The 27,955-nt window shown below is 47.4% G+C and overlaps 2 protein-coding genes across 3 annotated transcripts in view; both read right to left on the reverse strand.

The window, feature by feature from the left end:
* Window positions 1–7,406: 7,406 nt before the first annotated feature.
* Window positions 7,407–13,818, reverse strand: RPS17 (ribosomal protein S17). The gene is made up of 5 exons (XM_003413871.4): window positions 13,712–13,818; window positions 13,253–13,404; window positions 12,448–12,553; window positions 11,829–11,894; window positions 7,407–7,534 (listed from the first exon to the last, which is right to left on the reverse strand). The coding sequence occupies exons 1-5, from the start codon at window positions 13,712–13,714 to the stop codon at window positions 7,454–7,456; spliced, it is 408 nt and encodes a 135-aa protein (XP_003413919.1). The 5' UTR covers window positions 13,715–13,818; the 3' UTR covers window positions 7,407–7,453.
* Window positions 13,819–15,508: 1,690 nt separating this feature from the next.
* The window catches only part of CPEB1 (cytoplasmic polyadenylation element binding protein 1), a 33,607-nt gene continuing 21,160 nt past the window's right edge, over window positions 15,509–27,955 (reverse strand). Inside the window, exons 3-10 of one of the 2 annotated variants that reach the window (XM_023552991.2) lie at window positions 27,318–27,570; window positions 24,972–25,085; window positions 24,330–24,383; window positions 23,236–23,372; window positions 20,597–20,795; window positions 19,196–19,290; window positions 18,506–18,586; window positions 15,509–17,134 (exon numbers count right to left, since the gene is read on the reverse strand). In XM_023552991.2, coding sequence (XP_023408759.1) covers window positions 17,024–17,134; window positions 18,506–18,586; window positions 19,196–19,290; window positions 20,597–20,795; window positions 23,236–23,372; window positions 24,330–24,383; window positions 24,972–25,085; window positions 27,318–27,570 — 1,044 coding nt within the window. In that variant the 3' untranslated portion in view covers window positions 15,509–17,023. Of the gene's footprint in view, window positions 17,135–18,505; window positions 18,587–19,195; window positions 19,291–20,596; window positions 20,796–23,235; window positions 23,373–24,293; window positions 24,384–24,971; window positions 25,086–27,317; window positions 27,571–27,955 lie in introns of both variants that reach the window. The other variant, XM_010593798.3, reaches the window with a different exon arrangement.

A 27,955-nucleotide genomic window follows, 5' to 3' on the forward strand; every position in this document is an offset into this window, starting at 1 on the left:
ACAAAATTATGCTGGGATCTCCTCTTAAATTTTGTGGCCATCTTTTTTTTATTGTTGCTTTGGCCTCTTGCTTAATGATGTTCATTCATTTTCTCCAAAAACACCAGGAGCGAGTCCTTCTCCCTGAGACAACTTCCTCAGCAGCAGCCTGGGTCCCAGGAACTCCAGGGAAGTGTATTTAACCACAGTCTACTTTCTAGATGCTAACTTGGCACAGGCTGATGTCAGAGTTGGCTTTGTGAATGGCATTCATTTTACTTATTTACACCTTGGTCTGCTTGTTAGCAAGTCTGCTTTAGCACATGAGTTCATCTGAGCAGAGTAGGAGCAAAGTGCAACTGATCTGAATTTAAGGTGACTCATGAGAGCAGCACGATGCACTTGGTCATCAACACCATGCTGTCTCTGTCCGCGAAGGGACACATTCCTGTGGATAACTCACAAGTAGACTGTGGTCACTGGCAGCCAAAGGTTGTGGTTCTTTGGGCATAGATGTCACTGCATAGAGAAAACAAAGTCTCTATCCACGAGAATGACTGCTGTGGATCCTCGGAGCAGAACCAGGAATGTGAACCAGGAATGTGAAATTGCTTAAAAGAAATCACGGAAGCTTTTACAGCTCTTACTTTGCATTTTACTGGGAGGCATTTGCCAGACAAAAATCTTTCATGTTCTTAAATAAGATGCTTTACCTTCTCTGAAAGTAACTGCCTTTTTGAAGGCGTTGAAAATGAGACAAAAGAAATAACAGAGTTATTGGATTAAAAAGAGAAAGGAAAAAAAATATATATCAGAAAACCTCTGTCCACCCTCCTAGAGCTTAGCTCTACCAGCTTGTCGTGACTGTTACTTTTGAATTCCTGGAGATCCCAGGGGCTGAGGCTGAAACGCGGGCCCTGAAGAGGTGCTGTCGTCACAACATGACTCTCCCAGGCGTCTCCCACCCTGGACCTGTGCTTCTTGAACCTGAGTGTGCCGCAGCATCACCTGGGCCCCCTCCCAGAGACCCCCCAGCTTAGTAAATCTGGGGAAGACAGAGGAATCTGCGTTTTCAACAAGTGATTCTGATTAAGGGGGTCCAGGTTTTAAGAAACACCAACTTATGAAATGGGATTTAGGGGTAGAGAGAGACAGGCCTGGGTAGTGCTGCCAGAAGGGAGAGAGGTGGGGAAGGGTGAGAATAGGAGACAGGAAGTAAGGAGAGTTTTTTTTTTTTTTTTAATTGTGCTTTAAGTGAAAGTTTACAAATCAAGTCAGTCTCTCACACAAAAACTTATATACACCTTGCTACATACTCACAATTGCTCTCCCCTAATAAGACAGCCTGCTGCCTCCCTCCTCTCTCTCTTTTCGTGTCCATTCTGCCAGCTTCTAAACCCCTCTACCCTCTCATCTCCCCTCCAGACAGGAGGTGCCAACACAGTCTCCAGTGTCCACCTGATCAAAGAAGTTCACACCTCACCAGCATCTCTCTCCATCCAGTTTGGGAATGGTTCCTGTCCTGGGCCAATAGAAGGTCTGGAAGCCATGACCACTGGGGTCCTCTAGTCTCAGTCAGACCATTAAGTCTGGTCTTTTTATGAGAATTTGGGGTCTGCATCCCACTGCTCTCCTGCTCCCTCAGGGGTTCTCTGTTGTGTTCCCTGTCAGGGCAGTCATCAGTTGCAGCTGGGCACCATCTAGTTCTTCTCGTCTCAGGCTGATGTAGTCTCTGGTTTATGTGGCCCTTTCTGTCTCTCGGGCTCATAATTATCTTGTGTCCTTGATGTTCTTCATTCTCCTTTGGTCCAGATGGGTTGAGACCAATTGATGCACCTTAGATGGCCGCTTGCTAGCTTTTAAGACTCCGGACGCCACTCAAAGAGAGTTCTTAAAAGGAAGTGAAATGTACCAAAGGCTAAATTTCTATTTTTGAAGTTTTCTGAAGGCTTAGATGGTGGAGGCGCTATGTGGGAGGTCACTGCCATTTGTGCTGCCCTTGGCGTGGTGCACAAGTTGTGGATGTCCTGAATAAAGGTATCCGGGCGATCTCGCTTTCTAGGACAGGCTCTAGCCTAGTACACTGTCACATAATCCACTTTAGAGTCCAGCGACAGAAGAGAAGGAAAAAGGAGCTGTACATTTGCTGACACCGTTTCCTCCCTAATCAGTGATATCCACTAGTTTTCTCTCTCCCCCTGAATTCTTACACTGTTGAGAAGTCTTTTGCATTGGGCGGAGAACTGAAGCCCCGGGAGAAAAACGAGATACCCCCCAAGGGGAAGATAAAAGAGGAGGCCCAGACATTCAATTAGCCCATTTTCCTGGATGCCTACTATGTGCAAAGCACTATGTGTGGCCTTGAGGAGACAGTGGGCAACAAGATTAACATAGTTTTTGCCCTTACAGAGCTTATAGTCTTGGAGAAACAGACACTAAGCAGCTAATTGTACAACTAGTTAAGATCATGATAAGTGCTTCAGAGGACACATACTGGGTGCTGTGAGATTGTTTAACAGATCATCTACTATATGTTTCATTAAAAATATGATCTTTTGCTTAATTTTGGAGGCTATTCCATGGGTCACAGTTAATAGATGAAAGAATAACTGAATAGCTTAATAATATATCCTGGTCACAAAGGTCACTGTATTACTTAACTCTTAAGATTTGTGAACTCTTAAAAGCTACTCTGCTATAAAATGGTGATATTACTAAATTCCCTCCCCCATGATCTGTTGAAAGAATCAAATATGACATTACAGTCACGCATCACTTAACATCCACGAAACGTTCTGTGTAACAGGACGTTACGTGTTTCGAATGTTATGTGAACGCCATATTATATACAGGCAGCCCTCAGGTTATGAACATCAGGGTTACAACTGTAGTTACAAACCAACTCTCGTAAAGCCTATTAAAAATTCGGGGTACATACAACGGTTTGTAATAACAGATGGGTGCTACTTTGTTACATGCATCAAAACACTATTATTATTACTATATTAATATAGTATTTAGAAGTGTTTTTTAATTTTTTACACATAGAAAGGTACACTGTATACTATACACTAAGACAAACATTTGACTAACTGATGTTAGATATGAACTGTACCTAACTGTTCCATCTTACCTACAAATTTGACTTAAAGGCAGACTTAGGAACGGAACTCGTTTGTACTCGAGGGACTGCCTGTAATAGACTTTACGAGGGTTGGTTTGTAACTAGGGGTTGTACATAAGTTGGACGTTCATAATCTGGGAGCTGCCTGTATAGCCTTATGGAACGATGAACATATATGCAGTTAAGACTTTGCCCAAACAGACCTTATTGACTGTATATATATGTATATATACAGAGAGGTTTATTTCAAGGAAATGGCCTACATAGTTGTGGAGGCTGGCAAATTCCAAATCCATGGGTCAGGCATCAGGCTGGTGGCTTCTCCTGACTCATGTGGTGGCAGGGGCTGACAAACCCAATACTGGCACGCCAGGTGCCAGGCTGCTGGCTCAAAGGACTGTGAGAGCTGGGGAATTCCAAAATCTGCAGGTCAGGAGGCAGGCTGCTGGCTCATGTCCCAAGAATCAGGGGTCAGATGATGACGAGTCAGATGCAGGATTGAGAGAACTAGCTTTGCCAGAACATCCATATATATTGGATGCAGTCCACACCCCCAAGGAAACTCCCCTTACATCAGATGACAAAATGGAGGATAATTACATAATACCGAGAATCATGGTCTAGCCAGGTTGACACACAACTTTAACCATCACACCATTGAATACAATAATCCTTTAACATAAATAATCAAGGACAATATAGGAAAAAAGAAAATACCTCCCAATGTTTCTGGGGCTCTTTCAATTTTCTAGGAGTAGTCTCCCCAACACAGAAAGGCAGAAGACTGACTGTCCAATCTGTTTTATGCCAAGAGCATTATTCTGCCCCAGGGAACCTGGGAGAGACAGTGAGTGCCCAAGGGCAATCCAGCCTCACAGGCAGGTGGCTTCCTACCTGGCTGAGCCTCAGAACAGCCTGAGGAGCTCACTGGAAACACTTGCTGGGCCCACCTGTTCTCCTGAACCACAAATCACAACCCCGGGGGACCGGGCTTGAGCATCTGCTCTTAAATTCCTCAGGTAATTTTAATGGGTACTATTATAGTGTTGCTATGAGTCCTGATAGACTCTACCGCAACGGGTTTTTTTGCGGGTATTATTAGTCCGAAAGAGCCCTGGCCTTAGTTAAAGTGCTGCGCTGCTAACCAAAAGGCTGGCAGTTTGAACCTACCAGCCGCTCTGATGTGGTCCTCTGCAGTCTGCTTCCTTAAAGATTACAGCCTTGGAAACCCTACAGGGCAGTTCTACTCCATACTATGAGTCAGAATCAATTATTGTTAGTGTGTCAGGTCACCGTGAGTCAGAGTAGACTCCACAGGTTAGTCTAACAACAGATTATTAATCCTATTTTGCAGATGAAGGAAATGAGGTCTGAAGAGGTTATCTACACCTTTGAAGAGTAAAACTGCTTGTTCACACGGCCCAACCCCCACATCTAAAGTTTACCTAGCGGGGCGCTGGAGGTGGAAGAGCTGGAATAAGTAAAATAAGGATGACACTGCCTCCTAGTGGAGAAACGTGGCAAGCATCGCAGCAAGCTGCCCAGGTAACTGGCTTCACATTTTACCGACGATTTTCTTAATCCAGCACAGATTTCTCAGTACAGAGCGCTGGTGGCGCAGTGGTTAAGAGCTAGGCTGCTAACTAAAAGGTCGGCAGTTTGAATCCACCAGCCACTCCTTGGAAACCCTATGGGGCAGTTCTACTCTGTCCTACAGGGCCACTATGAATTTGGAATTGACTTGACAGCACACAACACTGAGCATCCAACCCTTTCCTCACCACTGACTCCACAGACCCAAAGGGGAGGCAAGAGTCCTTACCAAGAATGCTTGACCTCACACCAAAAAATGGAAACAAAATTTGCTGTGAATAAATGAGAAGCAACTGCTCTCCTTACAGCAGAATACTAACAAAGAGAATAGTGAAGTCAAAAAAAATCATCAATAGATGGTGAAGCTAGTGGGTGAAAAGCTGATGAAGATAGGATATTTAGCCTAAAAATACCTCCTCACAAATTACTCATTACAAAGGTAATGCCCGGGTCTGGTCTGGCACCTAAGGAGCTTGGAAGCCATCCCTCCAGTCCTCACAAGAAAAAGCAGAAAATCAACTTTGCTTGTATTCATCAGAGAATTGAGCTCACAGAGCAAACCTCTGTTCTGAAAGCTGGAGACACACACAATTACAGAAAATCACTACTTACCGGGAGCAGAGAACCCATGCTGCTGCCACTGCCAAGGTCAGCCCCAGCATTGGGCAGGGTTACTGAAAAGGTGATTGACTAATTGCTGGAGACTGAGTGTCAACTAATTTGAGAGATTAAAAACTCCTGCAGGCCCAGCCTTGGCCGTTCCCCCTGCCCTCACCCCACTGTCTCTCCAGGAGCCTCACCAGGTTTTCACTGTGAAGCTGGGAGAAAAATCCCCTGGTGCTTCCAGCCACAAGAGGGGGAAAGCAATCATTTTGAGATAGTGCTCTGTTCTTGAAAACATCCTGCTCCCAAGTGAAACTGCTTTTATCAGAGCCTAGCCAAGGTGCGTTTCATTAGACCCCAATTGACTTACAAGGCTTCCACGTGGGGGAGAACTGCCAGACTCCAGCCCCCTTCGAGCCTTTGACCTGGGGGAAGTAGGGTAAGAGCTCAGCTGCTAACCAGGTCAGCAGTTCAAACCCATCAGCCGGTCCTTGGGAACCCCATGGGGCAGTTGTACTCCATCCTATAGGACCAGAGTCGGAATCGACTCAAGGGCAACAGGTTTGGCTTCTTGGGTAAAGGGACGTGAAAACTAGATGCGGTAAGTGATCCTGGATTGGATCACTTGGTTTAGAACCTAGCTCTAAAGGGTATTCATTATTCCAGTAATTGGCAAAATTTGATAAGGAACTGTGCACTAGAGAATAGTAATGCATCGGTGTTAAAATTTCTTGATTTTGATAATTGTACTAGCGGTTATGTAAAAGAATGTCCTTATTCTTAGAACACAGAAACAAATATTTAGGGGTCAAAGGCCATATCTCCAATTTAACCTCAAATGTTTTTGCCAAGTGTGTGTGGAGATTAAAGCCATTAGGACAAAATGTGAACTGGTAAATTTGGGTATTTCAGAGTTCCTTATATTATTCTTACACTTTTCTCCCAGTTTGGAGCTCCAGTGAAATCTGGGAGTGTGGAACTCAACGGCACTGCCTTGTTTTTCAGGTCCGGCTACAAGTTTGCCATCTACTTTTCTGTCGCTGTTGTGGAAAATACTTGCGTTTTCCTTCTCTGACCAGTTCCCGCCTTTTACGGGTTCCAGCTTTCACAGGTTTTACTGTGTATCAATTAAGTGACAAAACCCATTTTAAAAACGGCAGCTGTCTTTATCTGCCTGACAGCAGATATGCAAGGATCAGTGGAGAGCGGGAGCTTTGGAGCAAGAACAACCTCGGTTCAAATCCCAGCTCTGCTACCTCCTATTGCCTTGGCTACATGCATGTACACGTGTCAAACTTAGCCTAAACTCACAGAAAGACACAAGTGCACAGAACACGTTACAACTTAACGCTCAAGACACACGACCTTCTCCTCTAGAGCTGCCCCCAGCCCCATCGTACACACGACCCCACAGCCTTAGAAGATCCCAGACGCACACGTGAATTTAATGACAGCCCAGAACAATTTGAATACCCAGGCTGCAGCTAGTGGGCTGTCTCCCTTTAAACATACTGAAACATGCCAGTATTAAACTAGCCCCTCCATACACAACACCCATTCACTTCAAGATGTGTTGAGGATGTCCTGTGCTCCCATACTGACTTAACACCCAACACATGTAAATATCAGCCTGCCCCATCTCTCACCCACAAAGCCCAAACCTAACTTGGCTTCTGCCTAAGGCCAAGGTTAGTGTCCAGAGCCAGTCAGGGTGAAGGTGGCAGCAAAGCAGTGATACAGCTTTTTGACTCCAAGCCGGCTGAGCCCTGGGCTCAGCTCTCTGGGAATACACCCTGCAGTATGGACACAGCTTTCAAAACCCAGAAGCTACTTAGAGGTGCTCACACTTCAGTATTTGGAGATTCCTGCACTCAGTGTATTTGACACACCTCCAGGACAATTCTCAGTGGGCAGGCAGTGACCTGGGCCAGGCCCCTGCCCCGATTACATTTTAGAGCCTACATTCAGCTAAGCCCACTTCCCACAGACCATGTAAGGTAGACCCGAGATCCCAGACAGGGCCAGGAAAGCCAGTCACCTCTGAAGTGTCATCATGAGAAAGAACTCCCGCCACCCAAATGAAACCCCACAGATGACACAGGCAAGGTTGGTGTCCCCAAGTTTATTGAAAATATTACAGCACAGCAGAAAGACTCAAACGGCTCCACGTGGTGTTTTGAAATTCATCCCAACTGTAGGCTGAGTGACCTGAAGGTTGGACAGGCTGCCAAAGTCCTGGAACAACAAAAGGGGTTCAATGTCAGCTTTACCTGTGAGACCTGCAGCCAAAGCCCCGGCAACGCCAGCAGGAACCCAAGAGGCCCCAAACCAGAGCAATGACGCTCATGAGGGGTCCAGTCTAGATGTAAAGGCTTCGTCACCCCAGTCAGCTATTACAGGAGCCTGTAATCATCAGTGCCTCCACTTTCTCAGAGTGGTCTTTAACACAAACCTGCTTAAACAGAAGCTCTGGGAAGAAAGCTGTCTGACTTTTGCCCAGTCTGCCATTTAGTTAAGCACTTGGCTGCTAACTGAAAGGTCTGTGGTTTGAGCCCACCAGCTGCTCCACAGGGGAAAGATGTGGCAATCTGATTCTGCAAAGATTACGGCCTTGGAAACCGTTAAGAGGTAGTTCTACTGTACTACAGAGTCGCTGTAAGTCAGAAATGACTTGATGGCAGTGGGTTTGGGTTCACTGACCCTGAACTGCCCTCCGTACCCTCTTACGCAGTCATACATCCTTCACTTGTGTGGTTCAGGCCATCTGGTGCCACAAGATCATGCTGTTTTCCTCCTTGGTGTCCCCACTCCTTTGGATTACTCTAGAGCAGGTCATGCTTGTCTTCCTTGGTTTTCCCCCAACCTCTCTGAATCACTTTACAGCAGGGTTTCTCAACCTTGGCACTACTGACAATTTGGGTTGGCTAACTGTCCTGGGGGCTGTCCCCTGCATTGTAGGATATGTGATGTCTGGCAGCATCCCTGGCCTTTACCCACTAGATGACAATCAGTATCCTCCAGTTGTGACAACCAAAATGCACCTAGACATAGCTTCAATGTTCCCTGGGGGACAAAATCTGTCCCTTTGAGAATCATGGCCCCACAGATGTTGTATGCCCGACTCATAACAACTTTGTGTGACAGAACTGCCCATGGGGTTTTCTGGGTTGTAATGTTTCCTGGAGCAGATTGCGCATCTTTTTCTCCTATGACGCTGCTGGTGGGTTCAAACCATCAACCAGTTCATTAACAGCTGAGTGCTTAACCATTGCACCAAGGCTCCTTGCCCCAGGGATACACAGTGCCAATTCCTTCCCCGGCACCAGCCTAAGGCATCAATAATCCAGCGAGCATTTGTGAAGGGGCAGTGCCACCATGCAGGGTGGTGGAAGAAAAAGATCAGAACCTGATCTTATGCAAGAGCAGTCTCTGTGGGTGGACAAACCCTGAGGGCCACCATATAGCTGGTACTTCATGTTCCACATGATCCTCAAAAAGCCGTTTTACAGTTGGAACTAAAAAGTTTCATTTAGGGCTGTGGTTATTTCAGGAGGAAACGACCCAGAGCAGACTTCAGCTGTACTGGTGATTTTTTCTGAAGCTAGGTAGTGGGTACACAGGAGTTCATTTTGTTCTGTTCTCTTGTTTATCTCATCTGGCAATAAACCGTCCTTATTATGTTAATGAGGCACGATTAGTGTGAGTCAATCTATTTTGAGATATAAAGAAAAAACCCAAGCTAACAGGAGAAACAGATGCCAAGCCACGTGGAGATCTCCAAGGAACCAGGAAACAGCAGCTGACAGAGAAAGCTTTCCCCTAGAGCCAGCACCATGAATTTGGACTTCTAGGCTCCTGAACTGTGAGAAAATAAATTTGTTAAAACCATCCACTTGTATTTCTGTTATAGCAGCACTAGATAACTAGGACAGATTTTGGTACTGAAATAGATACCTAAAATGTGGAAGCAGTTTTGGAACTGGGTAATGGTGTGGAGGCTAGAAGAGTTTGAAGGTGCCTAATAGCAAAAGCCTAGATTGCCTCGAAGAGGCTGTTGGCAGAATCACAGATGTCAAAGATGATTCTGGTGAGGGCTCAGAAGGAAGTGAGGAGAGCTAGAGAACGTCTCTATCACCTCAGAGAACACATCAGGCACCAACAGAACACTGCCAGCACATGACAGTAAATGGGCTGCTGGTAAGGATTTAAAACAAAATGATGAGCATGTGACTGGACAATGGAGGGAGAGTGATGCTCCTTATGCGGTGGCAAAGAACTTGTCTGAATTACATTTAAATATTTTGTGGAAGGTAGAACTTGTATCTGGCTGAGATTTCTAAGCAAGATCTTAAAGGGCCACGTGGTGTCTCCTTGCTGCTTACAGTAAACTGCGAGAGAAAAGTGATGGACTTAAAAATTAACTGTGCAAAATGAAAACAGAACTAAAATTTGGAAAATTCTGTTGTAGAAGCTAAGGACACTTGTCCTAAAATGTTACCAAGGATGTGGGTACCCAATCTTTTGTTAAAGAGATTAAACCTGTGACTGATGGATCTCACCAACTACCACAGCAGAAAACCCATCAGCTTAGACTGAAGGGGACAAAGAAAGAAAGAACGCTATTCTACAAGCAGGACGTAGGCCAAAGGAGCTACGTCTGTTGTCCTCCAAGAAAAGAAAAGGACCGTCCCTGGACCAGCTCCGAGATCAGCAGAACTGCTGGAAGGAGTACAGAAAGCAGTGCCTTCTCGACCACAGCCTCCTAGGTGTCAGAGTCAGATCTTTCCAAGTTTGTTCTGAACTGTAGGGTTGCTGTTAAAGTGTGCCAGGAGGATGGGGCCATCACCCAAAGCTGAGGTGGGCTTTTCAGTCCAAGGGGAAGAAGAACGGGGCCTGCAGGGGATGGGAGGGAGCCAAGGAGGTGGGGTCAACTAGGAAAACGGGGCCACCAAGGGAACTGAGTTGTCATCCCAGAGGGCCTGGAAGGTGGCGTGGAAGCCCGGGGACCTTTACCCAGAATCCAGACGGCGGGGCCATTGGCCAGATGGTTCCAGAGAACAGAGGACTATTTTCAAGCCTTGAGATCAACGTCAATTGTTCTGCTTTGTTTTGGACTTGCTTAGTGCCCATTATCCCTTTTTTCCTTCTAATTTCTCCTATTTGTAACGGAAATACCTAACTACCTTGTGCCTGTTCTATTATACTCTGGAAACACATAATTTGTAGTCTGGATCTCACATGTTCACAGATGAAGAGGAATTTTGTCCCAGGATGGAATATGCCTAAAGTCTCACCCTTATTTGATTTAGATGATTCAGAAGAGATTTTGGACTCAGGGTTGATTTAAGACTTTTGGGATGATGTGATGGGGTAAACGTGTTTTGCAAGGACATGATTTTGGGGGCCAAACGTGGAACGTTCTGGATTGAATTGTGTCCCCTCCTTCCCCAAAATGTGTTATAAATCCTAGCTTCTATGCCTGTGGTTATCCCATTGGCAGTGGGTTGTCTGTTACATTAAGGAAGCAGGATTAGCGCAAGGTGTACCTTGAATCAATTTCTCTTGAGTTGTAAAAGAGAAAAACACAACCTAGCAAGAGATAAGATAGATAAGCTAACAGACAGAAAGCCTTCCCCTAGAGCCGGCACCCCGAACTCAGACTTCTAGCCTCCTGAACTGTGAGAAAATAAGTTAACATAGTTGTATTTCTGTTACAGCAGCACTAGAAAACTAAAACAGAAGCCCACGCTGCTTTCACAAAAAACAAAAAAACCTGTTACCCTCGATTCCAACTCATAGTGACCCTACAGTAGAACCACATGGTTTCCAAAGAGCAGCTGGTGGATTCGAACTGCCAACCTTTTGGTTAGCAGCCAAGCCCTTTAACCACTGCACCACCAGGGCTCCGCTACTTTCACCAGACTATGTAAAAGGATTAAGGTAAATTAAGCAGTTTAAAAATGAGACCCCGGTCAGGCCAGAAGGGTGGATCACCTTCTGAGTAGTCTGCATATAGATATACAAAGGGAAAACAAGCAGAATGAAATAAGAGCCAGGTTGGAACTAAGGAGACAAATGTGATGAGGAGCCAGAGATGGAATCAAGAAAAGAAGAAAGGGACCAAGAGAGAAGGGGTATCCTGGAAGTTACGGAAGAGATCACTGGGTTTGGAAATTAGGAGATTATGACCTCGTGGAGAGCAGTCTGATTGCACACAACCTTCAGTAACCAGTGACCCCCATTTTGAAGACGGCATAGTTTAGCAGATGAAATTGTAGACAGGATTCTGAACTCTGCCATTTACTAGCCCTATGACTTCGAATTTACTGTTTCTTCAACTGTAAAATGAAAATAATTGGATGTACCTCACAGGGTGTAGTGAGGATTAAACAATACAGGTAAAGTTCTAAGAAGGATAGCTGGTACACATGAAGGACCAAATAAGCATTAGCTGTTATTACTGGGGAGTGGAAAGCTACTGGAGGTTCTTGGCCAGGGAGGTCTTACTTTAGGAATCCAGCAAACTTACCAAGAGCTTCAGCATTTCCTTAGTGTCAGGATCTACTTCAATGATCTCCTGATCCAGGGCTGAGACCTAGAAGGAACGAGGCAAGCTCACAACATCAATCAATGAACTCTCTCTCACCTCCCCTGCTTCTCCCAGGTTCTTCAGGGTGTATACCAAAAGAGCCGTCTGAGGGGAGGGATCATAACAGGGCTCCTCAAGGCGAGCAGTCCATTAGTGACACGGGCCCCAAGGACCTGTCCTTCTGGATTTACCTTTGTGCCCCCTCATTATTAATTGGTATTCAAGAAAACCTCAAGACTGGGTTTATACTTCATGAATACCATGTTAGGGGTAAATAATCTAACCAGGAAATACGACAGTAGTCACCAAACAAACATCATTAATGGCTCTCATTTAAAAGATGTATTGGGCTTAAATGATCCCATCAGGGCAGAACAAAGGTTGATGTAGGTATGTAAGGTAAGCAGGTTATGAGCACCTATAGCTGGTTAAGGGGTGTGTGGATAAAGTACTTTTCACACTCAGGTGAGGTTCCTTTGGAAGTCAGGTGCCTCAAATGTTCTTAGGAACCTGCTTTAGCATTTCAGGATGAGCATGGTTAAAGACTCAGAAAGCTTACCTCAGGAACATAGTTATCCCTCCTTTCTCTCTCCTCCTCCTGCAGCTTGATGGAGATACCTCTCACAGGGCCTCTCTGAATCCGCTTCATCAGATGTGTAACATAGCTACAGAGTGTAAATGTCCAGTAACAGTGAGCACACACATCGAGATGTGGGTCTATAACTAGCAGTCTTAGTTCTCTTCCAGTGACAGAGGGTTCACTATCCTGAGGGCCTCAGTAATCCGGAACCACTAGAGACACAGAACTTCTGCACCCACTGCTCCACTTACTGTTGTCTATCCTTTACTTTCTCACACCCTCTCTATTTGAACTCTTCAAAACCATCAAACCCTCCCCCCTAAAACGTTACATGACCCTCTCAGCCTTCACTTTTTCCCGAGTTCATGTTCACATAACGCAGCATTTAGTCACGCTGGCCTTCACTGTACACTTAATTTTAATCTGCTAAACTACATTCTTACAGAACTATTTCGGGCAGTAGTGGCAGCTTGTCAAAATCCCAGTCAACGCAGAAACACACTAAAAATGACACCTAACAGCAACGAGGCTGGAAGGCAAGGGATGTGACTGTGGCTAACTCCGACGAAGTATAACCTCCAGTAAAACCGATGTCAACAAGAAACTCCGCAAACGCAGAGCTCCAACGCTCGCCTCCGGAGCCATCAGGCCGACTGGTGCCAACGAAAACCCCCGGACGCAGCCTCCTCCGGAGCCGGAGGACGGCAGGTGCCAACCCACCCGGGGGGGGCCCGACTCTCCCTCTTCTTCCAGGCCCAGGAGGCCGAGTGCCGATCCAACTCACCCGGCTATCTTGTTGCGGAGCTTCTTGCTGGGAATAATGGCGATCTCCTCGCACACGCGCTTGTTGGTGTGGAAGTCGTTGCCCAGGCGCGTGTAGTACTTCTCAATAATGACCCGGGCCGCCTTCTTCACGGTTTTGGTGCGAACGCGGCCCTGCGGGTGGAGAGGACAGGGTCACTCGTGAGCCGGCGCACCCCTCCTGGGCAGAGCACAGCGCGCCGGGTGGGAGGGACCCGGGTCCGCCGGGTGGGAGGGACCGGGTCCGGGAGAGGAGAGGACGGGCCGGGCGATGCCCAGAGCGCGGGGATCCCTGTGGAAGCCAGCGGCCAGCTCTGAGGCGCGAGCCTGGTCGGGCCCCACGCCCACCCAGTCCAGAGCCTCTCCCAGCGGGCTGCAGGCCGTGGAATGCAGCGGATGGAGAACGATTGCAGTGACGGCGGCCTCCGGCCAAAACACCTACCATGTTGGCGGGTCCCCGGTAAAAGAGGAAATAGAAAGCACAAGAGAGGCCTATAAAGCACAGGCCAGAGGGCCGCTTCCGCCTAACTTGGGGATGCGCTGAGCCAACTCGAGAAAGCCACAGCGGCCCCTGGCGGAGCGGGGCGGCAGTGTAGGCGGTAGGCGACGCACCATCTGTCGGCCCTTGCCGCGCTCCTCCGGCAGGCGGGGTGGATATGTCCCACCCCCGGGAAGCGGGGCTCCTCCACTTCCGTTCCCCGCCCCCCGGAAGGGTTCCCTGGGGCCGACTTCCGGCGCCCTGGTTTCTGTGGCCCCATCGCCGGATAGTGTGTGCTTTGAAGAGGGAGGGGTTTAGCTCTTTTGCACACGCTGGGTTCCGCACAAACTGAGGACGGGGAAGAGGCTTTAGAGTCCTTGAGGAGGCGAAGAAAGGCGATCCGGGACTGTGGGAAGGTGAGGTAGGGGATGGCGCCCCTTCCAGGGCGCCCACTCAGTCCGTGGGGTCAGAGACATGTCTGTACTGGCATGCAACTGGGAGAGGCTGATTTCTTCTGGGTCTTTGCTCAAATGTCACCTTAGCAAAGGGGCTTTCCTTCCAACTTGTATAAAAGAACACCATGGCTCCGTCACTGTCCTTTTACTGTGCTCTAATAGTGCTTAGCCTGTTCACGTGACTTGTCTTAGTTTTCCCTAGTAGAGGTGAGCTCCATGGGAGTAAGGGCCGTTTTGTTTAGCTAATCCCCAGTGCCTTGAACTCGTTCCCGTTGCCGAACTCGTCATCGAGTCGGTTCCGACTCTTAGCGACCCTATAGCCTAGCACATAGCATCCAAATATTTATGTGGATAAATGAAGGGCCCAGTTCACCTGTAGAGTTTCCAACAAGTGAGGATGACTTCTCCACCCACAACTGTCCCCAGACTTCCTGCCATACTCACCCCTCAAATCAGGTCCTCACCAGCCTAGGGAAGGCCCTGCCCTCCACCCCCAACTCTGGTCCTGGCCTGAAGGGAGACCTAGAATAAGGAAAGGCTGGGCTGGTCAGGTGGGTAAGAGTTAAGAGTTGTGCCTCATCCCTCAACTCACCTCCTGATCACCCCAGCCAGACTCTTTCAAACAACTGGGGGAGGCTGCAGGATAGGAAGCCCTCTCCCTGAAAGTAGCACCGGACGAGAGAGGGAGGAGAAAAGAGAGAACTTTATGGGACAGGAGAGTTAAGAGGAGGCCAAAGGGTAGGGTCAGATTACCCTGAGAGTTGCAGGAACTTAATTTACCCAGGGACTTCAGATCAAGCTCCTGCCAGGCCGCAAGGAAGGGGTTAGGCCCCTCATTCTTGGCTGAGGGGACTCCCCACCCTCAGCTTTTGCATCCAAAGAGGATGCTCCTGTATGTAGGGTTCCCTCCACCTCAAATGAAATTGGAGTCTTCCAAAGGATTAGCCCAGGCCCACCCGAACCTAAAAAAATCATCAGCAGACCCTCTCACAAAGCCCAGGGAGCCTGTGAGAAAGCATCCAGGTGATGGGCTCTCTGAAGAAAAACAGTGAAAAATAAATTGCTCCCTCTCAGAATGGAGCTGGGTCAGCACAGATGAGTCCAAGAAGATGAGAACCCTCCCAAGCAAGACGAAACAGGCCAAGGCTTACAGCAGCTCTGGCTCCTGCCGAAGCTTCAGCAGCTGCACCTCCAGCACCCTTCAAGGTGCGTCTGGAAGCTGTGAGAAGAACCCAAGAAGCTTAAGAAAGGGCTTTTTACACTCGGGCTAGAAGCACCCATCTACTAGAGAGGCATCTACAAAGCACATCTGACCACAGAAGTGACCCCAGAAGTACTCACTCACAAGGGCACGTCTCCAAAATGACCCCCAACACCATCCTGGGGTGGAATCCCACCATAGAAAACCCAAGGAATCAAGAGTTCTTACTCTAGAATCTTACTGCCCCACTGCCCCCACACCTCAGACACAGAGACAAGACCAGAACTCTGCTGCAACGTGTTTATTATGTGCCAAAAAAACTACACCACAGCTTACTCCACACATCTGTAGGAGAGTGCAGTCTTGCCTGCATATACTACAATGAGGTAGAGACTTCACACACAGCTTCACAAAACCCACAGAGTAGCTGGGATATGCAACAATGCAACATCAGTTCAGCAGGAGGGAGGAGAAGGGGGGGTTATGACACTGGTTCTTTGGCACACAGCTTCCCGAAGAGGGGCAAGTAATTTAAAAAAAAAAGAAAAGTCAAGTTTTCAAATTCCAGTAGCATTTCAGTCGACTGCAACTGTTGTTTCATACATTTCTCAAATGATACGGGAAAGGTAACTTGCCCCCTCTAGGAGAAAGGGCTCCTGTGAGCCTTCATCTGCCCCCACCAAAATGCAGCCCTTTTTAGCTCAGTTACAAAAAGAAAAATGTCCTGTGACTTTGTGATTAAAAACTTCTATCAACCCTCCCTCCCCCCCCCACCGACATAGTGCAACTTAAGAAGGTGCAGTAAACCATCTAAAACTATATACAGCAGCCATTCAAACACGGTTTATCTGGCCCAGTTTCAAATAAACAAAAAAATCTATTTTTTTTTTCCCCTTGGTTGCAAATGCCTTGATTTGCAACTGTGAGAAACAGTGAACAGCAGTCCCCCAGACACAAATTTGCTATAATGTTAAAAGCTGCCAGGAAAGAAAAAAATCTCTTGTTCCAAACGACTTAAAAACTGTTTTAAGGAGTGTAAAAAGGAACCGGTAAAAACCCTCGAGCGTAAAATATGAAATATGATTTTGGTTTAAATGAAGAGCAAAGTCTCCTTGTTGTTTACAGTAAAAAACACCAGCTGAACACTCAGTTTATGCCGTTCAGGTGGGGGTTAAATAAATGGAAAGGCACTGTATGGCAACTGCAAGAATGAAACCAATGAGACCTGTGCGTCATCACCATCAGTATTGCAAGGAATGTAAAAAAGCGCTTTTAATAAATAAACCTAGATGTAGGCATCCGTGTCAACACCTTCTGGACACGTAGTTCTTTTTTTGCTTTTCATCGGCAAAATGAGGAACTAAAATCTGGGAAAACTGCAGAGTTGCTTGGAGGGTGAGCCAGACGGTCCTAGCCCTGGCATAACCCCTGAAAACAAAACCGGACAAAACTCATTGTGCATTAATTAGTGCAGAAACAAAGACAGATTCAGCAAGTGCAAAGGTGACTACAATTTTCCCTTGTCCTCGGGAAGCCAGCTCCCTGGCCACCAGTGGCGAGGTGGTGCAGGCTGCTGCCTGACGTGCCAGCCTTGGGCGCCACCGGGCAGGGCCAGCTCTTCTAGCTGGAGTCTCGGTTCTTCTGGTTCCGCATCAGTGGGCCGTGGTGGCGCAGGCCCTCCATGCTGTGCCGCCAGTGCCAGCAGCTCCGGCAGAAGTACTTGAAGCAGACCTGGGTTGGGGGAGAAAAAGGGAGATGACATGCCTGTGTCAGCACCAGCCAGAGGCGCTGCTGCATGAGCCATTTGCTGTGCTTGTAGGGGAAGCGGGGAACTCCCAATGGCCTCTGCGGGGTTAGAAGAGATGGTTTCTGGGGGGTCTTTCACCTCTAACACAGAGGACTGACCAACCACGGCAAATCCATCATCTGTGTTTCTGTGGATGCCCTGACTTAGTCAAGCATGTTGAGCTCCTACTGTGTACAGAGACTGTGCCAGCCTCTTCATTGCCTCTTACCACCACAGCTGCTCTTTCTGCTCTGGCCTCCCTTTCTCACTGCCTACAGACCGGCTGTATCACACGGCTGCTGACAGGGAGAACTTTTAAAGACACTGACCATAGAGCCTAATGCTAGGCAACATGCGTTCGCTCTTCAGACTGAGGAGAGGTGACCAGGTATGTACCCCAGTCTCAGTCCCATCTCCTGCAGCCTCAGCAAGGAACTATCTGAAAGTGGGAATCAGCTGTAAGATACTAACCCCCAAAGCCTGCCACAGACCGACTGACCAGAGAGGATGTTTGTTCTCACGTTTACTCAGCAATCCAGACCTTACTTCAGGCCCTTACTTTGGAGTCTCATTTAACTACTATCTACCCAGAGACTCCAAACCTAAGCAATAGCACCACTGCAAAAAACTAAGCATGGATTGACTGAGTGTCTCCAGAGGCCTCAAGCTTCTGTTAACACTCTACTGTCAAAATGTGATACAGCTTAGCAACCTCAGTGTCACCTGGAGACTCCTTAGGAACACAGACTCTCAGGCCCCAACCCAGACCCGTGGAATGAGAGTCCGCATTTAAACAAGATCCTCAGGGGATTTTTATATACGTTAGTCTGAGAAGCAATGCCTAGACACACCTAGATCCCTGCTCTGCCACTCAGAAGGTGCTTTCTGCTGTTTCTGACAGCTGTAGGTAATGTCCAGGCATAACTTATCACAACAATCCAGAGGTTCAGAGGTAAAGAAGAGGGTCCTTGGGCAGGAAAAAATCAGTCTAGTGGGCATCAGAGTTAAAGCCGCAGAAACCCACCCAAGTTTCTATCATCTACAAAAACCACCTATTCAACCATGATGCCACACTGCATAGCAACATCCCAGGCAAGGAGGAGGCAGGCCTAAGCAGTAGGCTTAAGTATTGACTCAATTCAACAAGCCTTCCTAAGAGTTTTGGGTCAAGCTATTTATAGTGTGTCCTTGGTCTGACCATCAGCAAATGATACTGCTGCCTCCAACTCCAACCTTCAATACAACAAACTCGGCATGACAATTTCTAACTGAGGGCAGAGACGTCCCAGACGTTCCATCTGCCCAGGAGGACTCACCTGGTCTCGACAGAAGAAAGGACCAGGCTGAGAACTGCAGACGTGACACAGAGAGTCTTCTAGGTAGGGGTCAATCTGAACCTGCGTAAAAGCAAACCAGGAGAATGAGGAGGTCGATCTTCTCTCAAGGAGGTCAGAGGGCTAGAAGGGAGGAGCACATTCCTGGGCCACATAATAGGAACGCAGGATGCTGGCCCATTTTAAAGGAGGCCTAGAGAGGACTATGGAACAAGGGTACAACTGGGATCCCAGAGGACGGACTCACAGCCATGCAGAGCCAAGCTGTCTGCCTCTGGGATGTGGACAACCACACATTTTACTATTTGGTCCTCTCAACAAACTGTACCTCACCCTCTATCACTTAGCAATAGCTAAGTACTCAGAGCATGTGGGTAATGGCTGGGGAATGGGAAGGCAGGCTACCTAGTAATGCCAGACGAAGCCCATAGTGATGGAAGGCACCCCACATACTGAGGAAGCTCAGTAGTCCCAGCTACCTTCCCTCCTGAGCCTATTCTGACCAGGCCCACTCCTAAACCCTAACTCATGTTAATTCCCAGCAGCTCAGCTCACTCCCTTGAGCACACCCAGCACAGGCCTGAGCTTTAGTCTCAGGCCTGCTGTGGGTAGTCACTGGTCCAGGCCCCTCCCAGGTACCCCCAGAGTAAGGGCATAGCTCAGCCCACTCACCTTCTTGGTAAACTTGGTGGTTTTGATCTCCACAAAAGCTGCACTGACTGCTTTCAGGTAACTGCGTTGGTTGTTAAAAGTCACACGACCAGACCCTAGGAGCAACAGACACAAGTTACCTTCCACCCAAATTCTCTCCCAAAACGCTACTTGGCAACATGCAGGAAAACCTGTTTCTAGACCAGTGATGCCCAATAGAAATATAATGTGAGCTACTTATGTTATTTTAAATTTTCTAGTAGCCACATTAAGGTTAAAAAAAAAAAAAAACAGTAAAATTAATGTTAATAATATGACTCCTCTAGTGTAGGCATGGAAAGAAACCCTGGTTTCTTAGTGGTTAACAGCTATGGCTGCTAACCAAAAGGCCACCAGGCACTCCTCGGAAACCTTATGGGGCAGTTCTACTCTGTCCTATAGGGTCACTATGAGTCGAAATCAACTCGACGGCAATGGATGATGGTTAAGTGTAGGCAGATGCACGGATAAGGTTAAAAGGATTCAGAGGTTTGGAATGGAAACCAGAATGCAGACTGAACATCTCTCTGCAAGGGTAGGCCCAGCAGTCAAACCCCTCCTGGCCTGGAGGTACTCGGCAACCTAGCCGGAGAGCCAGAAAAAGCTCCATCCTGCCAAGTGCCGCCTCCGCCCCTGCAGCCTCTGAAGTCCCTGTTCTCAATCTGCGGTGCGGCACCAATGAGCACACGGCGCTCCTTCCTGGCCAGATTCAGTGTGGGTGGGCAGACAAAGCTCTGGGGAGGTGGGTTAGCTGTGTCTTGATCAGAAAGCACAGGTTCTGCTCCACCGCCAAACCGCACCGCTGTTATTTTGCCATGACTAGGAAATTGATTTCCTTTCTTAGAGTCAGTACAGCTGCCCAGGTCAGGAAGAAGCCCTGATCAAAACCCAGTGGTCAGGCCCATGGACCCTGCTAAGCTTGGGCAGCAATGGCCATGACTGTAAGCTGTCACTTGAGCCATTCAGAGCCCTCCAGCAGCCTAACCGGGTCTCTGAAACTAAGACAAGACCAAAGCTTTTCAAAAACTTTTAATAAAGCAAACCAGGCAAGTTCAGGGAAGTCCTGGCCTTTTAATGAAATATATAAATAACCTGTTGTCTGACCCAAAGTGATCTGGCTGTGAACTTGGGGCTTCCAGCCAAAGTTCCTGCCTATCTTATCTCCTATCACTTTTTTGAGGGGGCACACGAGGGTGGGTAGGGGTTAGGAGTGCAGAAGGGCCATGGCTGGTGACTTGTCCAGGAAAAAGGTTATGCTGCTAGTATATGCTGATCTGCAAACCTAGGTCAGTCCTCTCTCCCTACTCCCATGGGAAGTATCACAATCCTGGTCTGTATCTCAGGGGCCACCCAAGCCTTCCAACACAGAAATGGGACACTTACCAATGGGATACTTGTGCTTATCTGTGTCAATCCCAGCATACACCACTCCACCAAATAGGTCATTCAAGATGGCTGCCAGGGCCTCAGCATTGAGCATCCCATGCAGAGCGCCGACAAACACTGTCCTGCTGGGGTCAAGCCTCTGAGACGGGCTCCGGACAAAGTTGCTGTCAGCCAGGACCCAGGGGATCACCTGCACCTGAAAGCCACCCAAAGGTGCATCAGCCCTGCCACAGAGAGGCTCTTGTGTGGCAAGGCACATGCTCTGGAGATACTAAAGCTGGGGCTACTGAGCCCTTAGAGGGGGAAAGAAGAGGTTACCACCTGTCTCAGACACAGACATTCCGTGAGCCACCCTCACCCCAACCCACAGTTAGAAGTAAACTTTACTGAGGGTCCATGTGTCCAGAATAGTGAAAGTAAATGGTACAAGAGCACTCACTCATCTTGGGGAGCAAGCAAAAAAGTACCAAACGTCATACCCAGGAGCCTAACCCTCTGTCCCAAACTTGAACTGTGTGGTTCTGACAAAGGACCTTGGACAATGATAAACAGAGAACAATATCTGGAGTCCTTGGGAGAGGAAGGATTCAAGAGAAATTAAAGAACAAGAGCTTGAAGGACAGAGGGGTAGGGATGCTTACAGTATTTGTATGATATGGTTATGAGCCCAATCTAGGCATTTCAGGGCTTGGGCCAAGAGCAGTGGGAAGTAACTAGAGAGATGTAGGATGGAAAGTCATGCACAGGAAATCACTCAAGTCTTCCAGAGCTGAGGACCACTAAGGCAGGGTTTGGCCATGTCCTTTGCTCTGATTCCCCTGAGCCTGGAACAAAATCTGGGCACAGCAGGCAAAAGACTCCACAACCATGTGAGCTGACAGATGACCAGTGAATGTTTGGAAGATTAATATGTGAAGATTTTTTTTAAATGTCTTGAAGCAGGAAGAGTTCTGAGGCAGAAACCAGCAAGCAGGGAAAGGGAGTAGTTTGGAGGACAGGAGATTAAGGCCTAGATAAGACTAGTGTCACTGGGCACAGAACAAGCCAAGACCAAAGAGATACTTCAAGTGCAGAGCCTGCCAACTCAGACTGCTTAAGCGTGGTGGGTAAATGACGGAAGGATCAGGGCTGCTGGGCTTTCAGCCTAGATGACCTTGGGATGAGAAGGCCTGGCAGACGTTACCAGGGGAGCCAATCTGACTGGAAGATGAAAAACTACACAGAAGAGTTTGGGATTACAGGGCATGTCAAAGGAGAGTCCCACAGGAAGAGGATCAGGTAGGCTTTAAGGCTACAGAGGTGAATCAGGGTCTGAAGGCAAGAACAGAGCCACGCAAGTAAGTAATTTATCTGAAATGAGAACTGAGGAAGGAGTCAAGTATTGACTACACTGGTGGTGGTGGTGGGTGGGGGAGAAGACAAAGAAATAGAGAGGTAGGAGAAGCAATGAATTAAGTCACTGCAAGGTGCTGAGGAGTGAATGGGAGACAGGAAGGTGTCAGCAGGGGCACTGAGAAGGGTGAAGGGGTCTCGGGTAGAGATATGGCAATGTTTCATTGGGAAAGCAGGGCACAAAGAAAGAAGAGCGTGCTAACTAAGTCCCAGAACAGAATAAGATGGAATAACTGCATGAGCTCCACACTGTAAGAAAGGCGAGAAGATGGGGAAGTTGTGGATCACCAAGGGCAGCCAGGAGATGAACTTACCCCTCCCTTCCACTAAGACAGGGACCTAACACCAAGAAACTCTATAAATCAAAGAGCTAGCTTTGTTATGTGGATTATTTATTTTAAATCCAATGTGACCATCCCAATTTTAACTGCCCATTTTATGGGTAAGAAGTGGACCAATATCTGGTCCAGTGTCACACAAGTGATGCCCTCTGGAATCAGATTAAAAAAAAAAAAACACAAGACTGATTCCTGAGCTCCAAATGTCCTTTGACAGGGTGGTTCTTAAACGTGGTCCACTAGACTCACTTGTGGAGCTTGGTTCAAGTGGAGATTCCTGAGCTCCACCCAAACTGATTCAGTAAGTGTGGGACAGGGCCCAGGAAGCTGCAGTGAGGGCTTCAGGTGAGAAAACTCCATGCTAAAGACTCATGTTGTCAAGGCTGACACCAGGAAAGGTGTAACGAGAGAGAATCGCATGGAGAAAAACACATCACTGTAAAGCCCTGAGTGGGAGTGAATAAGTGATCCATGGGTGGGTGTATGTTAAAGGGGAATTTACCTGCCACAGGCTGGGAGGTCAGAAGGCACAGCCTGAGGGCGGGGCTAGGGAGAAACAGCTATAGATTCTATCAGTTAAGTGCAGGCGGAGAAAGTTGTTGCTTTTAATTTCACCTATAAGCCAAGAGGTTTGGGAGAGAAGCATTGGCTACAAGAGCAGAGTAAGGGCTGGAAGATAATCTGATCTCCATGGGCAGGAGCACACACACACCACCAGAGACCCAAAGGTTAATTTTGTTGTTGTTGTAATTACGAGGATTTTATCTGTATTGTGGGGCAGTAAGAACAGCCTTCTTGTCTCAGCAGGAATACTTGTCATCCGCAGCCTGTGTATCCACCCACCCCAGGAAGTCCGGTGCCCCATATGCCAATTACCCAGCACAGAGAGGATCAGCACTAACTCACCTCCTTGCAGCGCATCCTTCGGCTGGACATCTTGAAATAATATTCACTCAGGCCATCTGGGCTCAGCGGGTCATGAGAACATGCCTGAAGCAAGGCCCGGACAGACTTCTCTAGTTCAAAGACCAGATACACATAGCCTATTCCCAACAAGAGGAGAAATCGCATTAACGTTCTCTCACATAGTTTTTCTTCAGCCTTGGCTCTGAAGCAGAGTTTCCACTAGAGAAGGGGCTTTGTGCATAAGATTCATTTTTGTCCTACTCCTGAAAAGTCTTGTTGAATGGAAGCACTTTCTATGTCAGATGCTCAGGCCAAGGGAGGGAGAAGCGCGACATCCCCCGCCCTCGTAAGGAAAAAGACTGGCAAGCTGGGACAGAGGATCCCACTGTTACCATACAACTCTCTCTCCCAGGACGAGAGCATGTTTATGCTCAGGTCAGCAGAGCCGGGCTTCCTTTTCTAGTGGCAAGAGGACTGGCAGGTCTATGGCCAGTCTGCCAGGGTATGGAGGTACTGCTCTAAAAGCCTAGTTAAACCATTGGTTCAGTTCATGGAAACATTGTTAGTGAAGATGGGGCAGAGTGAAAATAGCACCTACGTTCCTTTCTTCAGGGAAGGGATCTCATTTCAGACCAGTGAGAAATCAGATGTTTGGTCCTCATTCCTGACAACTCCAAAGGGATCTCAAAATGAGGTCAGGCAACAACTTAACTAAGCAGGGAAGGCAGGCAAGGGAAAGCTTTCCAAAATGCCTCATTTTAAGAGGAAAGGAGCTGCCTGCCAGGGTTCAGGTCTGGAAGGAAGTGCACAAGGTAGGGGTTTTAGAGGCAGCTCCCACTGCAGTGTAAGTTTGAACAGACAGAACATTAGCTCAGAAGAAAGAGGGGTGTGCTAGGTTGAATTGAAAGTATAGACAGCTGAAGGGTCTGTGCCCTGGAGTGCCCATACCATGTTACCAGCATGCAGCTGTGACATCCCAGCACCCCTCAGTGCAATTATGTACTAGGGAGGGGAAAAAAAAGTTCCTACCATGTCTGTATTACCTTTAGGCATATTACCTTTGGGAGGACACCGGGGGTGCTTGCCATCCTTACCAGGCCACTCCACACTCAAAGAGCCAAAAACACGGAAGGTGTTAACCAATCCAGCTGCAAAGAGACAGAAAAGAATAGAAGCTGAGGCACCTTCCTCACCCAGGAAAGGTACAAGTAGGGCCTCGAGCCAGGTTGTTCCAGGTGCATTTCTAACAAGTCCCAAGCAAGGCTAATACTGCTGGTTAGGGACCAATTCTTAGAACTACTAGGAGAGCGACGGTTCTCAAAATTTATTATACCTAAGAATCACCTGGGGATCTCGTTAAACTGTAGATTCAGATTCAGTCCAATATATCTGGGGTGGAAAGGAAAATTCTCAGCAAGGGTTTGAACCAGAACAAACCAGTTTGAAGCCCTGGGTACAAGCACAGGATCACCGTGTTCTCACCACTGCCCCCAACCCAGGCTCATCCCCCTTGACAAACAACTCCGAACTGGCTCTTGGTCTCAGGAGACAAGCACAAGCACCCGACACGGAAGCACTGCGGAGTCTATGAAGTGCACCTCTCCCCTCTGCCGCTCCTCTAACAGCCTGTTCTCAGGCAGAGAGGTCCAGCCTCTGGCCTCGTGTCCAAGTTTCTTGCTCCTGAAAGACAGGCTCCAACTTCAACTCTTGTAGGACGAGTCTCAGAGGCATCTCACCTTCTGTAATATCCCAGGGAACACCTCCTAGGAACACCTTGCAAGAGTAGATGGGGTTCTTGTAGTTCTGGGGAGGAAGCTGGCCGCTCCAGGTACAAGTGGCTTCATTCACAGCTTTGGTAGAAGACAAAGAGAGAAAGAGGAGCCAGAGAATCAATAGTCACTACCCCTTGGGTGAACCTATACAGGAAAAACTGGCCACAATCCTAACCCAGCTGCCTGGGAGAACATCTGACTACTCTGTAAGGCAAAAAAAAAACATGTCTCATCAATCCAATCAGCCAAGTGTGATAATCCTAATTCACTAATTCTGTCCCCACTGAAATTGAGAGGAATATCAAACCAGACGTTTAGGTTTAAAATTATGACACCCCAATGTATTTCCAAACACTATCCTAACTGATAAGCAAACCACATAGCAGTTTTACCTAGCTATGCTTATAATACTAATTAATTTAAACCTATAATTATTTGAAAATGATCAGAGCAATTTGGTATATAGTGTCCTATAGGCTAATCCTTTACTGGTCCAAATGGACCTTCTCCCCAACGACTTGAATGAAAGACATTCCACTGTTTCCCTGTTTTGGCTCTGAACTCACCAATCACTGAAGTTTGGATACTGCCAATAAAACCACGACAGCAACCCACGACAACGAGAATGTCACAACTGTTCCCCAAGTCAGAACCATGGCCCATCACTGCCAGAGCTGTCCTTACGGTACCTGAACAGAAACTGCGTCTTCCTTGATGTCAAATTTGTAAAATAATGGATTTTCCCCGATCCCTCAGTTTCCTATTTAATGCCAAACACAAGTTTGTCCAAGCCCACTGTGAAGTTTCTTGAACTCTGACTCAAGCGTCATGTTAAGAAAACAAGTTCTAAATGCTTTCTCCTCTTTGCTGTAGAGTACAGGAACTATTTCCTGTTTGGCCTGCCCCTAATAATTTATAGGGGCCTCTCTGTTCTTGTGACCATTTCAGCCTTCTATCAGTCTTTAACCCCACCCCGCCCCCCTCAGCCTGGGCCTCTTCAGATCGGAGACTGACCTTAACGGGGACTGCCTAGTCCCTGCCCATTCTACCCTCCTCCTTTAGCACTGAGGCAGACAGGCAGTGAAATGAACTATCATTCTCATTCAGGACAAGGATCTGGAAAGCCAGTCCCTAAAAGGCAGAAGCCCATTGTGTTGCTACAGCAAGACACTGGGTACCATCTGCAATATTTTGCAAACAAACTCAGAGTCGATATAATGGCCTCATCCAAAAGCACGGTAATGTTTCTTAGGACAACAATGGCACTAGAGGCAGTATAAAGATGAGCTGTCAAAATCATTAGGTGAACAGGGCGGCTGCACTATCAGGGGTGAAGGAGACCAGGTCCAATTCTGAGAGGAGAAAGACAGATATACTGAAGCCTATGGAAAACAAATGGAATGAAGAAACCAAACATTCACTTAGTCATCAACTCCAAAACCTCAAAATAGGGGTGACAGTCTCCTTGAAGCTACAGCAGATAAAGACTTACGGAACTCATTTACTTCCAAGTACTGGCATAAGATGAAAAACAGAAATGTAAGTGTTTAAGATAACTTTAAAAATGACGGGACATTTGGGGGCATCTCTTACACCTTGTTGTTGTTAGTTACTGTTAAGTTGATTCCAACTCATGGTTGCAGAACAGAACTGCTCTGTGAGGTTTTCAAGGCTGTGCTTTTGGGAAACTGATCGCCACGCCTGTCTTCCGAGGCATCTCTGGGAGTGTCTGAACCACCAGCTTTTCAGCTAGTAGTTGAGCCCTTGACCATTTGTGCCACAAAGGGACTCCTTCCCTTATCTTAGAGGTTAACAAATGGACCACCCACCTCCCAGTGCATTCCTGAGTATACCAGTCAGACAGCCTTGGGGAAGAAAGCACCAGCATGGGCTGTGTCTCATATGTCTTTGAAGTAGAAAGTGGGAAAGTAGACAAAATTCTGGGCATCAACCTCAGAGTTTCTTTTGCAGATACTCACCTGCGAAAGAACTAAAAGCCAATGTAGTAACAGCACATAGCCTGTCTTCTCAGAAGAACACAAGTGAGAGCTGGATTGAACCCCTCATGGGTACATTCCTGCACACCAGATTATCTACCTCTTTCCTTTGCACTCAGCCTCAAAGAAGTCTCTGAGTTCGCCTCCAACATCACTTACACCACAGAACAGACCATTCATTGCATATCTGGAGACTTCACCATGCAACCAACTCCTCCCTCTGGACAATTCACCAGTGTGTGAGCTAAGGTCACTTCTTCTCTGCATCCAGAATGAAGCTTCAGGCCCCATGCTTGCCCAAAGCCACACTCACCTGCAGCTTGCCGGTGCAGCCTTGCCTCTCTTTCTATGCTGAAGGGGTCTTTGGGAGCTTCAAGAAGGTCCCAGGATGGCCACACAGAAGCTCCAGGCCATCTCTTTGATGTACTGGTTGGGGAGGGTGTGACTGCAGTGAGAGCAGCTTGCTCTTGGTCCATCCGGGATCCGACCCCCATCTTTAAAGGGTCTCTGGGACCACCCCCCGTCAGAGACAGGAAGGGCAGAGGAGGGGAAATGCGAAGGCTTGACTAAGGGAGGAAAAAGGAAAATGTAAGTTTTCAAAGGACAGTTTTGATATAATAATAATAATCACACTACAGAAAAAATGAAATACTTTCCTCATGCTATCATACATTTAGCATAATATATTTCCTTTTAGACTTTCTTCCTATAGATTTTTAAGATTAATTGTACCTATAATTGAAACAAATTTTCCTTCACTCTCCAGATTTTTTCATATTGCCAAGATATCTTCATTAAAAAAAAAAAAAACTCAAACCTGTTGCTGTCGAGTTGATTCTGACTCATAGCAACCCTACAGGACAGAGTAGAACTGCGCCATAGGGTTTCCAAAGAGTACCTGGTGGATTTGAATTGCTGACCTTTTGGTTAGCAGCCGTAGCACTTAACCAC

The sequence above is a fragment of the Loxodonta africana genome, chromosome 13 (genome assembly GCF_030014295.1).
Source record: "Loxodonta africana isolate mLoxAfr1 chromosome 13, mLoxAfr1.hap2, whole genome shotgun sequence".
NCBI lineage: Eukaryota > Metazoa > Chordata > Mammalia > Proboscidea > Elephantidae > Loxodonta > Loxodonta africana.